The 17,595-nt window shown below is 44.3% G+C and overlaps 1 protein-coding gene and 1 non-coding gene across 2 annotated transcripts; both read left to right on the top strand.

The window, feature by feature from the left end:
* Positions 1-832: 832 nt before the first annotated feature.
* LOC113507463 (multidrug resistance protein homolog 49-like) lies at positions 833-17,584 on the top strand (the record flags this gene model as incomplete). The annotated part of the gene is made up of 25 exons (XM_026890316.1): positions 833-1,023; positions 1,400-1,544; positions 1,978-2,078; positions 2,460-2,631; positions 3,102-3,226; positions 3,573-3,768; positions 4,308-4,532; positions 5,153-5,339; positions 5,795-5,937; positions 6,293-6,442; positions 6,661-6,854; positions 7,301-7,404; positions 7,758-7,852; positions 8,477-8,647; positions 9,045-9,227; positions 9,731-9,821; positions 10,380-10,492; positions 10,907-11,036; positions 11,251-11,446; positions 11,891-12,053; positions 12,588-12,776; positions 13,322-13,531; positions 15,037-15,186; positions 15,770-15,878; positions 16,276-17,584. Coding segments are annotated over 25 exons (3,828 nt in total), but the record flags the coding sequence as incomplete, so codon positions are not given.
* Positions 14,126-14,198, top strand: Trnaf-gaa. The gene has a single exon. It is a non-coding gene; the product is annotated as a tRNA-Phe (tRNA).
* Positions 17,585-17,595: the final 11 nt, after the last annotated feature.

Below are 17,595 nucleotides of genomic sequence, written 5' to 3'. Positions count from 1 at the left end.
AATCAGAAAACTGTACCGTATGATTTATTATTCGCTGTCTGTCTGTCTTTTACTAGATTATATTTCCTAAACTTATTTATTAGTACTTTACATTCCAGTGATAGCGTGACCAATGCCTTTGAATCATTTTTATTTGACATTGAATACACTAGAAGCTTGCTTCTATCATCACCAGATCTTATAGAAATCTGATTGAAGTTGCGAAAGCGAGAGAGCAACACAACGGAGAAAGGCGTCTTTCTTCCACAATTGCACCTGTATTGGATTCAAAGACCTGGACTTTGGTCCTAGACGTAAAGACCTCTAGTACTCAGTTGGAACATAGCGAGAGTCACTAATCACTATAAACAACTTAAATAATGGCAAACAAACACTTAGTCATATTCATTGACTAAATGTTTGGAACGTGCCTTAAGATCTCTTACGTGCAACACTTCATGGCAAAAAAAGGATTCTATTTTTAATGATGCAACGGTTTACTCACGCATATTTATCGGGATTGCCTACAAGTTTCGGACCTAGCCGGAGTTCTTTATCATGTCACGCCAAAATCCACACAAAAGTTTCTTAAAAAAAAACGGCCTCCGCAAAAAGGAATTTAATTTCTTGTGTCGCGGGGTGTTTCAAAACATACAAATCACATGAACAATCCAGATTCAGAATAAGCATACGCAAATGCTTTGTCGATCGGGATCGAACCCGCGACACGACGCGCACAGTGGGTTTGGCCTGGTAACACTCAACTACTCGGCTATCCGTGCCTCACAAAAGTTACTAAAAGAAGATACTTTCCACCTGATGTGGACCTATTTAACACTACCTGCTCCCACAGTGGCGCTACGCGACCCCGCTGGAGGCGTGCGTGACGGCGCTGGGCGCGCTGGTGGCGGCGGCCAGCGCGCTGGGCACGCTCGCCGGCATCGTGCTCTACGGCGAGCTCACCGCGCTCTTCGTGCAGAGGACCAGCGCCTCGCTCGCGCCCCGCGTCTACATACTCAGCTGGTTCGGGGGAGGGGAGATACTGTGAGTATTGTGTTCTATAGCCTTCGTCAAGCCTCACTGTTCATTGTTTCTGTCGCTTTAGAAACGGGCAACCGCTAGAGTCATTAGTTTTAGGCTTTAGAGGTCATTGTCCGACAGTTAAAATTAATTCATTACCCTTGTTACGGGTCGTAAGTATAGCCAACTCAGTTCAAATAGAGCCCGGTATCCCTATTTTTATCCGTGCACCAAATGCAGATATATTATTTAAAATAACTACCCACTTTAAAAAAGATTTTCAATACGTAATTCAACTTACTTTGCCAATTTAGGTCCCAGAAGCTGATCACAATTTGTTTAGTAGTTCCAACACATATTGTACAAAAGACTCCATCTTCTCACCCTGACCCCCCCTCAGCCCCGCAGGTAACCGCTCGCTGCACATGGACGCGCTGCTGACGGACAGCGCGGCGTTCGGCATCGCCAGCGCCGTCATCATCGTTCTCCACATCAGCTTCGCAGCCGCCGGAGTCGCTATTGTACAGTGGGCCGCTGCTAGGATGGTCAGTGTAATATGACATAACGTAAATAACTTAATAATGGGTTAAGAGCCGAAACTTTGAGAGCATCTTTTTATGCATTAAGGATTTTAATCCTTCTGTCGTGGGGGCTTCCACAAACATTCAAGTCATGCACAAGAACATCCAGACTTGGGACAAGCATTCGTGGGTCACACGAATGCTTGCCAAGAGACTGAACCCACGACTCGTCGCGCTCTTTGGGTTTGGCGTGATGATCTTAACCTTAGATACCTTTTAAGACGTTGGGGTGTTTTGCGTAGAGCGAAGTTTGGCCTCCTTCAGATATTATACAAATTGTCTCTAACTAGCTCAGCATAAAAACAAGATGCAAGAGAGTAAGGTCACAGACTTGTACTGTCATATGCCTATACTGCCTATACATATGTAATATACAACATATATCGATATTGTGCAGGTGACGCGTCTCCGAGTGCGTCTGCTGCGCTCTGTCATCAGTCAGGAGATCGCCTTCTTCGACACCAACACCACCATGAACTTTGCCACCGCGCTCACTGAGTAAGTGTTCTTCTTTGTCACTCAAGTATTCATTTGTATAGCCAGATATGATTGCATTATCCCTCCATCAGGCGCAACTTCCAGACCTTCACAATCAATACCCACAATGAGCTCTAACTACAAGAGTCTTATAAATGTGAAAGCGGGACTCAATTCCTCAATGTATTGCACTTTCTTGTGCTCACTGTGAGCACAGAACTGCCCTAATGACTAGAGATCCTACCGCCACGACATAAGCAATATTATTGCAACTGTGGAATGGCAACTCCACTCTACACCGTGTAATGTGCTGTATTGCTTCAACTACTGCAAGAGGTTATGGAAAGACCGAAGGACCGAATCTATCGAGACCCGTGTGTTTACGTATCCTATGCATGACAGGGACATGGGCAAGTTCCGCGGCGGCGTGAGCGAGCACGTGGCGATGACGGCGAGCCTGGCGGGCACGGTGGTGCTCGGCGCCGCGGTGTCGCTGCTGTACGGCTGGCGGCTCACGCTGACCGGCCTCGCCGTCGTGCCGCTGTCTGTCGTGGTCGCTGCTGTGGTTGCCAAGGTAACTTTCATTCATATTACATACTAGAAGACAAAAAGAATGGCCCATGTATTGCCATTTGTTATGGATTTAGCTAGAGCCTTTGATTAAGTCCAATAAGAAATTTCTAGATAAACTTTACAGATAAGTTGTGGCATTGATTTATCGAAAGAATTGACTAAATTATTGAAAAAAAGAATACTTATATCCTATGTAAAAATATTAAATACAATATTTCTAAAAATCTTTTAAGGCCGCGTATGGCCTCCCACAAGGTAGTATTTTAGATACTTTGCTTTCCTGGTCAGTATAAGCTATGAATGGTTTCAGAAAATCAAAAGACTTTTATTTAACTTGAACAGGCTATAAAGAAAGGTCTATAACATGAGATACTAGAAAATTATAGTATCAGTATTTTGTATTTTCATTTATGTGCCAAATATTTCATATTTATGACAGTCATATTCATTTCCTTGCCTTTATATTCCCAGTACCAGACTAAGTGCTCGGCGAAGGAGGTGACGGCGTACGGCGCGGCGGCGCGCGTCGTGGAGGAGGCGCTCGCCTCCGTGAGGACCGTGCGCGCGTATGCGGCCGAGGAGATGGAGGTCGACAGGTAGGGTCGTGATCATGCTGGGATAGAGGCAGCGAGGCAGATGATCCAGATAGACCAAATCGGGAAGTGACCTCAAGGTTCCTGTGTTCTATCCCATATAATGCTGCAAGTACGGTTGATATTGATAAGTGATCCGTGCCTCCTCTTACAACCACCCCTTTAAGTCTGTGGTTGTTGTTGGTCGTTCTTGTGAAAAGATCACTAAAAAATCCAATACTTCCATCTTTATCTTCTCATTTTATTAAACGACTCCTGCCAGAAAATTATTTCTTCTCTTGCGAGGGGTTTCACAAATTATCAAGTCGCATGCACAAAGACATCTGTTTTCCAACAATATCCTCTGCAGATACACAGAGGCTCTGTGCGGCGCGGCGGTGCACTCTCGCGCGCGCGGGCTGTGGGCGGGCGCGGGCTCGGGGCTGGGCTGGCTGCTCACCTACAGCCTCAACGCCGTGGTGTTCGCATACGGCGCGCAGCTGTGCGTCCGGGACATGGACCTGCCGCCGGACCAGCAGGAGTACCATCCCGGGACTATGGTTACGGTGAGATAGAGACACCTGCTATAAGAAACATATCAAAGGTTGACGCTCTGTGGAAGGGAAATGGTACCATATTAGAAAAGGCGGCAACTGATCATGTAAATTGTCGATGTTCCGCGCATGAACGAAACATTAAGCTTTTTTTATATGCCTACTTTTAATGCCAAGGTGTGAATCCCGCCCCGGCGATGGTGACCACAGCTACGTCACTTAATAGTTATTCAGGGGTCTATCCATTACATTTCGAAATAAGACTAATGTCCTTGACTATTGCTGGGTGCTGTGGGGCAACTCTATGAGACCTATGTCCAGCAATGGACGTCGTTAGCCTGAATTAATTGATTGATTGATCATGAGAACTTTCAACTGTTTCATAAAATACCTATGAGGAAACTGTTTACTAAAGTACTATGAAAATATATCCCAGTCAACCACGTAAAGTAGATTCCCTAATTTGTCCCTATTTAGATGACATCCCCTTTCATCATCCCTTCTATATCTGACTACTTGTAACTCAGACCCTGATCTTTTGATATCTGCAGATCCTGTTCCTGACGTTCATGGCAGCACAGAACGTGTCAATGTGCGCGCCGCACCTGGAGCAGTTCAGCGCAGCGCGGGGGGCGGCGCGCTCGCTGTATCGCCTTCTCGAGAGGAAGTCCAGGATCAACGCGCTGGCCCCCGGGGGGATCAAACCCCAGGGGTTCAAGGGAGACATCACTTTTGAGAATTTGTACTTTAATTATCCGTCGAGGCCTGATGTCAAGGTTAGTACAGACAAATCGACAAAATAACTTTTCTGCTGTTTTATTAAACCTAAAAGTGCTATAGAAGTTCCTGCGCGAAAAAAATCTGCGATACTGACAGGTGTCAGGCACAGAGTGTGTGTGGCTGTTTCGACTAGTGGCGCATTGACACAGTTATATAACTCTATACCTACAAAGTCGAATAACAAAAACAAATAAATGTAAATAACTATTCAAACTTCTAAAGATAATTATAATTAAAATACACGTCACCCCATTCCTTATCGATCGCATCGAGTTCAATAAATAACTTTTATAATTAGAGTTGCATTTTGGGTATAACTCAAATAATTACTATTATTGTGTCGCTCATATTGTGACCACCTCACCCCGCGTGGCAGGTCGAGCTTTCTGTTCTCCTTCTCACTCTCCTGTCTTATTAATTCTTGTCTCTTCTCTTCTCTTCTTGTTAGCGCTTGCTATTTGTTCATCATAGCATCTTCGTCTTTCTAATGTCTCCAGCTGGCGTTTTGGAGCAGCTAGTTGTTCTAGATATTCCTGTAGAAGTTCATATCATTACAACACAAATGATTACTGGTATTCTATCGCTCATATTGTGACCACCTCTCCCCTCGTGGCAGGTCCTCCGCGGTCTCTCCCTCCGCGTCCGCGCCGGCGAGTCTGTCGCGCTGGTGGGCGGCTCCGGCTGCGGCAAGTCCACGCTGCTGCAGCTGCTGCAGCGCCTGTACGAGCCCGACAGCGGGAACATCACCGTGGACGGACACCAGCTCAAGGATCTCGATCTACATCATTTCAGGGCCAGCATTGGTGAGTGGGGCACTTGCTTGATGTATGTCCAGTCTGCTAACATGGACTGAACATAAATGCAGCTTCTTATAATTGCGGAAAAGTCATGTGTCTGAGGATGATAATACATTCTATTTGAATGAATCTTTAACGACCGAATCTGCGTTTAATGTATTAAGTTTAGTGGCAAAAAGATAGCTGCCGCAATTAAATTGATTTTGCTGTGGAAATCTTGAGACCTGAAATCAATAATTTTACATTCTGACCTTAGAGACTTAATAAGAAACCGTGTCGCTCTGTAACATATTGTAATCGGCTAAATCTTGTAAACTAGGTAACCGAATCCATGTCGGATTGCTTTACCAAGTAATTGAGCAGAAAGGAATCAAACCAAATTTCCAGCATTACCTACTGACTTAGTCCAATATAATTAAATTTTCTTCTTTTGCCTGATATCCTGATGTCCTGGTGCCCAGGTGTGGTGGGTCAGGAGCCGGTGCTATTCTCTGGCACGATCCGAGAGAACATCGCGTTCGGCGCCGGTGACGTCAGCGACGATGACGTCATCGCCGCCGCTAAGACCGCGCACGCGCACCAGTTCATCACCAAACTAGCTAATGTGAGTATCATTCTGAATAACTGATGAAATTAAAAATATCTTAAAAGAATTCTGAAAAGGGAAAGGGGAATGGAAAAAGAAATCATTGTAACAGCCTTGTGGCCTGCTAAGCCTTTTCTAGCAAACCATCTAGAATTGTAAACAGTATGGCAAAACATAACTTGTCTACATTGACTGCTAAATGTAGCTCTTTCATACTTAATTAATTACTACTTCACATTAAACCGTTAGACATTGGCAATAAAAGCCTGGTATTCTTAGCCCAAGGTTTCTTGTAAGATTTCGCTTCTAAAAATTCAATATATTTTTGAGGCATTTCTCTAGTGTGTATTTAACATTCATCCCATGTACTCAGGGTTACAACACCACACTGGGTTCAGGTGGGTCTCAGCTGTCGGGCGGGCAGAAGCAGCGGCTGGCCATCGCCCGCGCCGTGCTGCGGAAGCCCGCAATCTTGCTGCTGGACGAGCCCACATCCGCGCTCGACCCAGCTGCTGAGCGACAGGTATACCTAAACACTTAATCATTCAGTCCGAATATAGAGGAAAATATTGCAAGAGCCCTTTCCTATGAGAATCTGAATCCGACATCAACATAAGGGTTTTTAACTTAGGAAACTAAAGGAACTAAAGGAGAGGGAGTTCTCTTTCGATCATCCTTTGCTTATATTCCTTCGCTATATCCTATGTATGGTCATATAGAATACTGTACCCACTCCCGCAGGTGCAAGCCGCGCTGGAGGCCGCGTCGGTGGGCCGCACGACGCTGATGGTGACGCACCGGCTGGCGGGCGTGGCGCGCGCCTCGCGCATCGTGCTGCTGCAGCAGGGCGCCGCGCTCGAGCAGGGCTCGCACCAGGACCTCATGGACAAGCGCGGCCTCTACTGGCGCCTCGTGCAGGACGATATCACTAACAAGTACGCATTCTAGTAATACCAGTAGGATCATGGTCACACACGGTGAACATTTCTGGATACTAAAACCTCCCGTCTATCGGACTGTTTGTCATTATTCTATACAAGCCGAGATTTGTTTATATATTTGAGGTAATTACAATTCTGATAGTGAATGTTACCTATAATAAGGCTGCTAGTTGTAGAAGTGAGAAGACCGTCCTCTTCATGTAGTGCGCCGTCTCGCTTTAGCCATAAGAACAGGTTTACTTAAAGTATTGACGGCGGAGTCTAGACCATTAGTCATGCTGTAAAATCAATACATATACATTCCCCAAACCCCAATAATATTATCTGAAGTTTTTAATATTTCTAAAAATGCATATCTCTCTTATAAGCATTACTAAATGCATGATCTCCTTCAAAAGCTCTCTATATCTCGCTCTCTTACATTACCTTCTAATGTTTAGGAGTATCGCGAGCTCTCCCACACAGGAGGAGGATGACGACGAGGTGCTGGAGACGGAGCAGCCGCCGCCCTTCACCAGGTCCATCAGCAGGCAGTCCACTAAAGGTGAGGCGATAACTGAAGCTATCTCAATATACCTGGAATACCTGGAAATTATGAGGCTGCTGATTATGTTAAAACAGAAACATGGAAATTTAAAACAATTAATCCTTTTTCTAATAAGAATAAAATGTATAGTTACTTATAAATATTAATTGACGTCTGACGGTATAATTAAAAAGTTATACTATCATAAAGTAGACAAGTAGTTCCCTGATGACTAAATATAAAAAAAAAACCTTGAAAAAATCTTCACAATATTTTTAAGGAGGCGTATCTCATAAATTTTTATTTTCATTATATTTTCATGTGAGTGATGTGACGACTATCGTATAAGTAATGGTCAGTGTGTGTGTCAGACTCGCTGCCGCGGTTCACTCGCAGCAGTATCCGGCTCAGCACGGTGTCCTCCGCGCACGTGCCCTACGCCGCCGCCGACGCGCTCGCACATGTGGTGAGTGATAAGCTTATACTTATACATACACAACGACAATAAGAAAATTAACTATCATCCTAGCCTTTTCCCAACAATGTTGGGGTCGGCTTCCAGTCTAACCGGATTCAGCTAAGTACCAGTGTTTACAAGGAGCGACTGCCTATCTGACCTCCTCAACCCAGTTACCTGGACGACACGATACTAATGAGTAGATTTGTTGTCAGAGTTTATAACTTTTAACTCCCCGTAATGACTATCAAAGTTATATAAATTATGAAATCATAAAAACAAAAGAATTTCGTTATGACATAGATGGTCACCCATCCGCAGACCGACTGTATCAAGCGTAGCTTAACCTGTAATCGATCATTATGTGATTGCCTTGGGATGACTCTTGTAACTAAGAACTTATAATTTTTTGTCCAAAAATTCTAAGAAGTTAACGTCATTTCGAGGTTATCCTTCTTCTTTAACACATTTCAACTAAGATTCATTAATTTCGCTTAATTGATTATACGCATTTTTTGAGCTGATTGCATTGCTTTTAAGTATTGATCATTACTCGAAATTGTCTACATCCATTCACTAAAGCCGTCAATAACAGAATAAGTATTTTGCTATCATTATCTCTTGTTCTCCCAGGACGTAGAGCCCGAGCAGGAGTCGGACGAGGCGGTCCCCTCGGTGTCGAGCTGGTCGCTGCTGAAGCTGAACGCGCCGGAGTGGCCGCTGCTGGCGGGCGGAGCGCTCGCCTCGCTGCTCGTCGGGGCCGCCATGCCGCTGTTCGCCTTGCTGTTCTCCAAGCTATATGGAGTAAGTATTTTCTAGAAGATGCAACATTTTTGAAGAGGTTTAGAAAAAATGTAAGTCGGTGAAGCTGTTAAAGCTTTGCATAGATTCGATCAACCTAAAGTTGCTAGGGTAACAGGCGTTACGGAAAACTTTAACCATGTGAATCTGATCGTTCTTACCAAGGTGTGGATTAGTAATCACCATCGCAAACGCGATGGCCTCAATCTTAACCTGGCCAAAAGTCCTTGTTGAAAATGTTTCAAGTACAAAGACTTGTATTGCAAATATTTTTGTATTCTTATTTTTTTTTATAATTAATTTTGTATTCGTATAATTAACAATTCCAAGGAAGACCTCTGACTGATGTTTCTTTACTTTTGGCTCACTCTAACCCCTTGCACCCTCCCCCCCCCCCCAGATGTTCGCGTGGTCGGACAAGGCGGCCATCCTGTCGCAGTCGCAGCTGTACGCGGGGCTGTTCGCGGGCGCGGCGGCGGCGTGCGGCCTGCTCACCTTCCTGCAGGCCTGGCTGCTCAACCTCGCCGGCGCCAGTCTCACCGACAGACTCAGGCAGATGCTCTTCACTAACTATCTCAAACAGGTAAAAGAATGTGAGCTTTATTGTTTGTTATTTAGGGTACAATTTTACGGTGCACCTTTGATAGGAATGGTGGCCCATATTCGTCTACTAGTGGACATGGGCCTCCTCAATTGCATGCTATCGAGATCTACTATCTTCTGCTCGCATCCAGCTCCTGCCATCTTGCGCAGATCACTCCACCGTGCCTGAGGATGTCCTCCACGAAGTTTGCCGAGACGCGGTCTTCACTCAAGAATTCGTTTACCCCAACGGTTATCGGTTCTGCGTTAAGATTACTGTTTTTAGTTAACCCTTGATAGAAATTATTTAATAAGGCTACCTAGGACCTTTTGAACTTCAAATTGCAAAGCACCCTGAGTAGCCCACTTCCTAATTTTTCCATTTGTGAAGAAGAAATGGCGCAACAAACTCCTCAATTGCATTCATTTAATCTCAAAGACTCACCTTATTTTGACTATAATTATTATATTACGTGATGTTTAACCACACACATTGTGATACAGGAGCAGGGCTGGTTCGAGATGGTGCAGAACTCGGTGGGCGCGCTGTGCGCCCGCCTCGCCACCGACTGCGCCGCCGTGCAGGGCGCTACCGGTATGGTGTTCCGAAGCAACTATTATACATTACTAGTGGTCCCAGTAGGCTGTGTTTTGCCACAGCGCAGAAAGATGCGTTTAGGGGGTATGAAAAATACATGGTGTCAGATTCTCATACCTGCACAAAATTTCATAAGAATCGGTCGTGCAGCTTCGGAGGAGTTCAATTGCGTACACCGTGACCCGAGAATTTTATATAATAGATGCTAATAATAACCGATAATTCCTAAAGACATTGATTTCGTAATTAAGGACAGATGTATTTAAAAGTTTCGTTTTTGTTTTGCGTAGGGATAGGTTCTCAATTTCTGTTCCTTTAATTTAATTTCGTCCTAAAAGAAGATTTGACAAAAAAATATCAATGACCTTTTTCATTACTCGGACATATTATAGAGTATCTGATTCAGGACAGTAGAATTAAAAAATGAAGAGTCTTTTTAAATCTTCGCATAAAGTTTTCTTGAATTTAAGTCCATAAAAACCAAACTCCTCCATTCGCCACCAGACTACCCCAGTCTATTCCATGTCTCCCCCCACTAACCCTGGCGCCCCGCAGGCACCCGGCTCGGCACCGTGCTGCAGGGCGTCAGCACGATGGCGCTGGGCGTGGCGCTGTCGCTGCTCTATTCCTGGAAGATGACCATCGTCAGCCTGCTCTCCGTGCCCTGCGTGAGTACCGACATCCCACACCACTTGTATAGCACTCAGAAACTCTACTGCATTGAATCAAAATCGAAGCCATTTTTTTCAACACTTCCCGATAAGCTAGCAGGCGGAAATTTTCAGGGTAGCCAGGCTAACTTGATGACAATGTAATTTAAAACTATAAAAACGATTGGACCGATTTTGATAAAATTAGAATGGAGTAACATTTAAAAACGTGGGTATTTGGATTTTTTAATCCTATTAATTTTTGGATTGCAACGGTATAACGTAGATATGTAGCAAAAATAAATCAAGCAAGTTCAACTTCAATCTAACCAATCTTGGATTCCTGCAGTTGTCGAAGCGAGCAGCACACTACACTACACATTTGCCCCAGTCTTACCTAAAGCCACACTAACGTACCCTGTTGATGCGCAGGTGATGGGCGGCATCTACCTGGAGGGCTACGTGACGCGTCGCGCGGAGCAGCGCGAGCGCCGCGCGCTGGAGCTCGCCTCCAAGCTCGCCACGGAGGCCGTGCTCAACGTCAGGACTGTACACAGTCTGGGTGAGTGAGGGGGGGCATACCCTCCAATAACCAGCTAGTTTTGAGTGGTTGGGGTCACCACGCGGAAACAGCTGGGCGCGTCGTAATCTTGCAAGCGATAGGACTCATCATGAATAATGAACCTTCACTAGTCAGACCGGCGGCGCAGTGAGAATAAATACTTTGTTTTTACATGGTGATACTAATATTTATAATCCAAATCTTCATTTTCCAGGTGTGGAAGAAACAATTCTGTCGCGCTACACAGCCGCCCTGGAGCAAGCCAACGCCCTCTCGCGGCCGTCGCGTAGAGTCCGCGGCCCGGTCTACGGCATCTGCATGTGCGCGCCTACGCTCGGCTACGCCGTTTCGCTCGCCTACGCTGGATATCTGATCGCCAGGGAGGACATGCCCTACGAGAATGCTATACTGTGAGTGACATCAGAAATGTTTTGGTAATATTATGGTGTAATGTAGAACGCGAGTATTTAGTACAGGCTTAATAAATCCATTATCTTTTAAATATTTTCTAGCATAGCAGAAATAGTCACCGTAGCAGAGAAATTACTGTCTCAAAGTAATAATTTGGTTATTGCGAAGATATTTAGGCCGAGTAATATCTGACTTAATCACGTCGGGTAGAGATACATTTGACTGCACAGATAGCCGAGTGGTTGAGGTCACCACGCCAGACAAACTAAGTATACGTTTCCCCGCCTAGGACAAGCATTTGTGTGATCCACGAATGCTTATTCTGAGACTGGGTGTCTTTGTGCATGTTTATAGTCAAGTCATGTCGTGCAAGGATTATAGCCCTTAATGCGGCAGTCGTTTTTAACAATTTAACCATGTAACCCCCCTCTCTCCCCCCACAGTGTATCAGAAGCTCTGATCTACGGCGCGTGGATGTTGGCGGCGGCGCTGTCCTTCGCGCCGAGCTTCGCGGCGGCGCGGCGCTCGGGGGCGCGCATCCTGCACGCGCTGCGCCGCACGCCCGCCGTCCGGGACGAGCCCGGCGTGCAGCTAGAACCTGGCTGGGTCAGTACATAGCCCTTGGGTCGATGACATAATAAAGGTCTGGGTTCGAGTCCGGATGAAGCTGGCACAGGACTGTAGCAAATTGGCACGAGAAAGGGGAGGCCTATGCCCAGCAGTGGGAGGATAAAGGCTGTGGATGATGATGTTGACGATACCTTGGGCAGTTCATGTATTCTCCTATAGAATAGAGGACGATGACGCCATTTTTTAGGTTGAGGTGCAGCTATTTAATTGTCAGACTCTTGCTGAATAGAAACCTCTGCGACAGCCACACCGATGTGGATGACCTTGGAGTTTAGACATACAAATATACTAAGAGAGAAACAGTTTAAAACTCACCATAGAGCCTACATGAATAAATCTTTCTAAAGCATATTTATTTTCCTGTATATCCTATTCAGAAGCTACATCTGAATAGGCTAGAATCATCATCATCATTCCCCTCCCCTTATCCCAATAATTTTTGGGGTGTTCGCAACATGTCTTCTTCTTCCATACTATCTAATGTCTCATCCCCCTGCACTTTACCCTCAGTCGGCGGCGGGTGAGGTGGTGTTCTCGGACATCGAGTTCGGGTACCCGGGTCGCGCGGCGGTGCTGCGCGGGCTGTCGCTGCGCGTGCCCGCCGGCGCCACCGTCGCGCTCGTGGGCCACAGCGGCTGCGGCAAGAGCACGCTGCTGCAGCTGCTGCTCAGGGACTACGACCCGCAGCGGGGGACCATCGTAAGTGTACTATGACCAGTATTGTAGTAACTGTACGGACAGCGTAGCGGGATCGATACCCACGTAGGATAAGCATTCGTGTGAACTTCAAATGTTCTGAATTCCGAGGTGTCTTGTGCTTATTACAATATTTGTGAAAACCCGTGACGTAAGGGTAAAATTACTTAGTGCGAAAGTAGTTATAAAAACATTCAACATAGTTAAATAAACGTAGTAAGTATGTACTTGCTTTTAATATATCTATTGCTATTAATATATCCCGTGATATTTTAACTATCTGCCTGTAAAGGTTTATTAGTACAGCCTTGTGAGAGACGAATAGACGGAAAGCGGTGCCTCAGTACCACTTTTACTCTTTGAGTACCTACAGTAAATACCACTCATCCTTTTTAGGATACCGGTCCATCGGGCTGGGAACGGCCCACCCTTTATTTTTTTATCGAGAGTATTTATCAAGATTGCAGTTCTAATCATGGGCTGACAGTATCGCCATGCTGTATGAGCTCACTATTCAGTACCGATGGTTGATGTGCTTGCTCCCTCAGACGCTGGACGGGCGCGACACGCGGCGCCAGCTGCCGCTGCAGCAGCTGCGCGCGCAGCTGGGCCTCGTGCAGCAGGAGCCGGCGCTGTTCTCGCGCTCGCTCAGGGACAACATCGCGTTCGGCGCGGCCGCCGCCACCGCCTCCATGCAGGACGTCATACAGGCAGCACAGCAGGCCAATGTGCACTCCTTCGTCGCAGGACTACCCATGGTAAGCTACAGGGCCGGATTTAGGGATCCAGAGGCTTCAGGGCAACAAAGGAGTGCCATGCCCCAAATTATTTTTCAAATAAAATGAACAATTTTGTAGGTAAAAAGTGACTGAAGGTAAAGTTAAAAGCGAAAAAAATATCAAAGGAAAAGATGTTTACTAGGTTTACTAACTGAAAGTTGGTTGAAATTTGAAAGATTTTTTTTTTTCCGAAGTCTCTATTGTGGAGGTCCCTGCTTGTGGAGGCCCCGGAGCTTTTGCCCCGGTTGCCCTCCCCTAATTCCAGCCCTGGTATGCAGACTCGGTACCCATCAACAGTACACAGAACCCGAGGTTCCACATAGATAATCAGCCATTCCTAAACACTTATTCGAAATACGTCATTGAGAATACGATTACTACTTGCTACAGGAGGAGGCTACTAGCGTTAACTTGTGACAACTTACTAGTTGCAACTACGCCTTACACTGTTATGCATTAATGTGTTAAAACAGAGTCCAATTGACCTTGATTGAGTTTCAGAATGAGTGTTTATCTACGCCAATCAATAGCATTATCCCGTACGTATTATCGTTTTTCCACTGAAGTTGTGCAGCCGAAATAGCTCAGTTGGGAGAGCGTTAGACTGAAGATCTAAAGGTCCCCGGTTCAATCCCGGGTTTCGGCACTATGTCGGCACTGCACATACGAAAATACACCTTTTTGTAATTCTCTTGTGTATCTATAGATATTGAAATCAGTCAAATTGTTACTAATTATTTTTTAGGCTAAGGCCTGATTCGCACGGGAGCTTTTTTAACTCGCGTTAAAAAAGCTCCCGTGCTAATCAGGCCTAACTATATGATATTAGTTAGGTAAATTAAGGATTGTAATCAAGTCATACTTACCTATCATAATTGAATAAACTGAACTTGTAAAAAAATATCTCAAAATTATACCGAAGTCGAAATGTGTTAATAATACTTGGCTACTAGATGTCGTAACAAGCGGTACTGGTTAAAACCATTTGTTAAATGTTCCGATAGATGGCGTTGTTACTTGAGTAGGGATTTCTGAATCGCTGTTAAAGTTCGCTTTCAGTTTTTTTACATAAGAGAGTCAACTTCTTAAAGTCTCTTGTATTTATCGCTAATGAGCCTTACGAAATCATTCATCAGACGAGGAGAAAAAGTGGGATGTTGCCAATTTAGTGAGGCCAACAAAAGCTATGGTTAACTTTTAATGATTTCGTATTATTGTCGTTTCGAATGGAGTTACTAACATTATTATGTTTAAGTTCGTCTTGAAACTGCTAGATTCTATACTCATCACAAATAATCCTTAAAACTACAAATCAACATAATGTTGAACAATAAAATTATAGGGCGATTCGATACAATTTTTTTCAAATAATTATGCACTCTATGACAAATGAATACCAATCTGTTTTCGAGTATCACAGCGCTGTTCTCCTTACTTTAATATTTACCTGTATACCTGAGTAGTCACCCAGAGTGTGTCCGCAGGGCTACGACACGATGCTGGGCGCGTCAAGCGGCGCGTCGCTGTCGGGCGGCCAGAAGCAGCGCGTGGGCATCGCGCGCGCGCTGCTGCGGAGCCCGGCGCTGCTGCTGCTGGACGAGCCCACCTCCGCGCTCGACGCCAACAGCGAGAAGGTATGCCCACTTCTGGACAACGGCATTGATATAACTTTAGAAGTATTGAATACCGCGCATGCAGCTCCTCTTAATTTTATCTTGTGCAAAAATACTATATCGTTTAAACAATCCATCCATCGTTTCTTTGGTAGTTCTCTTCCCCTATATTCATCCACATTCATGTTTAACAACCTCTCCACTCCTCTCCACATAATTTACACTCCTTCGTATAACTCGCCTATAAGATGACAACCGGTTCCCACGTAGGTTCCGTTAGCGCAGAGTCCACAAAGTCCACCCGCCACCCCGCCCCTGTGGACTTCAGTTTATGCGCTACTTGGTTCTCGTTTCCGTTTGAATGCTCGGTTGATGTAATATTGACATATCATCAAAAAAGTTGCACATACACTTTGAACACCCCGTTACTCCTTACAACCATTCTTCTAGTTCAAAAGTAGCCTATGTCCTTTTTTAATCTCTAGATTATCCGTGTACCAAATGTTATAACATTGGATTCATTAGCTTTTGCGTGAAAGTGATTTATAATATTAGTATATACATGCACGTACATTATACAAAGTTGTATGTGTGGTGTGTCCAGACGGTGCAGGCGGCGCTGGAGGCGGCGGCGGCCGGCCGCACCACCATCCTGATCGCGCACCGCCTCGCCACCGTGCGACACGCCGACATCATCTGCGTCATCGACCAGGGTGAGCACAAGCGCTGGACGTCGTCCACGATGCCTAGTACGGTGTCGATACATAGAAAATATTCCAAAACATCCACACAACGCCATCTAGTCTCAAACTAAGCAAAGCTTGTTTTATGAGTACTGGGCAACTGATAAACATACTTATAGATATCTAAATTATACATACATAATGTAGATGAAATACGCCCAGACACAAAACAAATGATCGTGCTCGTCACACAAACATTTTTCCTGGGCGGAAACCGAACCCACGACCTCCGGTATAGCAGTCAGGGTACTTACTCCGGTAACCACTGGATAAACTGCTATTTAAGGCGCTCTTTTTTTTTGTTTAAAAAAAACAACCATCGTTGTTCCTATGTAGTCATAATATAAACTCTTTCCTCATGTTCCAGGCGTGGTAGCCGAGAGCGGGTCTCACGACGAGCTGGTGAAGCAGCGCGGCCTCTACTGGGAGCTGCTGCAGCAGCAGGGCGCGCTGCACACGTGATGACGACCAACCACAAACAATACTAGGGATATTAGGAACTGTTCCACTCTAGCGCGCGTGTGTCAGATCAACGTCGCGTTGTCTCTGCTCTTTCAAAGCGAAATGTAGAGACAAATAGACATTTTAAAACGTTTACTAAGTGTTGGTCATAAATATCGCTCTGTAAAAATATCGATATTAGAAAATTGTAACATTGTAACATCACTATTGTAACCTAATATTTACGTTTCGTATATTAGGTATAATATTGTGTTATTTTAATACAAAGACAATGATTGTGATGGGAATTGTGAATAGCTGTGAATACTTTAAGATAATAGTTACGTTAGTAACGCCTAGTATAAGTAACGGATACATATCGTTAAGCTAGTATCTATGTAGTATCGTGTACAGTCTCGTTAGCCGTAAGTTTTGTATTGGATTAGTAAAACGAAAATCTAGGGCTGTCAATTTCAATAACCTTTATTTAGGTTATAAAATGTGGCAAACTAATGCATGTGAGATGTATATTTAATTGTCAGTGTTGTAGTGTGTAAGTTAGTGCCCGAGGCAATAACCAAATATTTATGTTTGCGTGTGTAAAGTAACGACACCATGACTGTGATTGCCCGTTATGACAGCATTGGTGCGGCTGTTTATCATATTAATAAAAAACTGCTCTCAGATTGTCCAAAAAAATGCGCCTTCATTAAATAAAAGTTGAGTTATTACATATTTAACTTCATTGGCAAAAAAACGATACGTTTTACTTTGCGTATCGATATTGCCTAAAATTATCAGCACGATTTATATCGATATATTTTGTTCTATTATCCCATGCCTAGTCTAATCCGACATTCAGTTTTATCACTTTAAGTATTATTTAGGATAAATATGGACACAATTAAGTTATTTTTTTAAGTTAAGTAGTTAAATAATAAGCAAGCAAATTGCAATGTGATGTTAAGAATAAGTAGCCATTTTATTGAATCCTTTGAAATATATTACAAATCAGTTTCAAAATAATGTGTTTTTCTTTCTTACCTACTTCATGTCGCCGTGCACCTTTTCCTGATAGAAATTTAATAATAGCAAAGAGATTGGTACTTTGGTACCATCATTATTATTATTACCATCATCATTATTATGTACATTACACCATTTTCTTCTCAATTATAAATCTGAAAAATTAAAATTATGAATTTATCCATGGTATGAGCTACATTGGTTCCAAGGGAATTACATA

Source organism: Trichoplusia ni, unplaced genomic scaffold (genome assembly GCF_003590095.1).
Source record: "Trichoplusia ni isolate ovarian cell line Hi5 unplaced genomic scaffold, tn1 tig00002164, whole genome shotgun sequence".
Lineage (NCBI taxonomy): Eukaryota > Metazoa > Arthropoda > Insecta > Lepidoptera > Noctuidae > Trichoplusia > Trichoplusia ni.
This window is presented reverse-complemented; position numbering and strand designations above follow the sequence as displayed.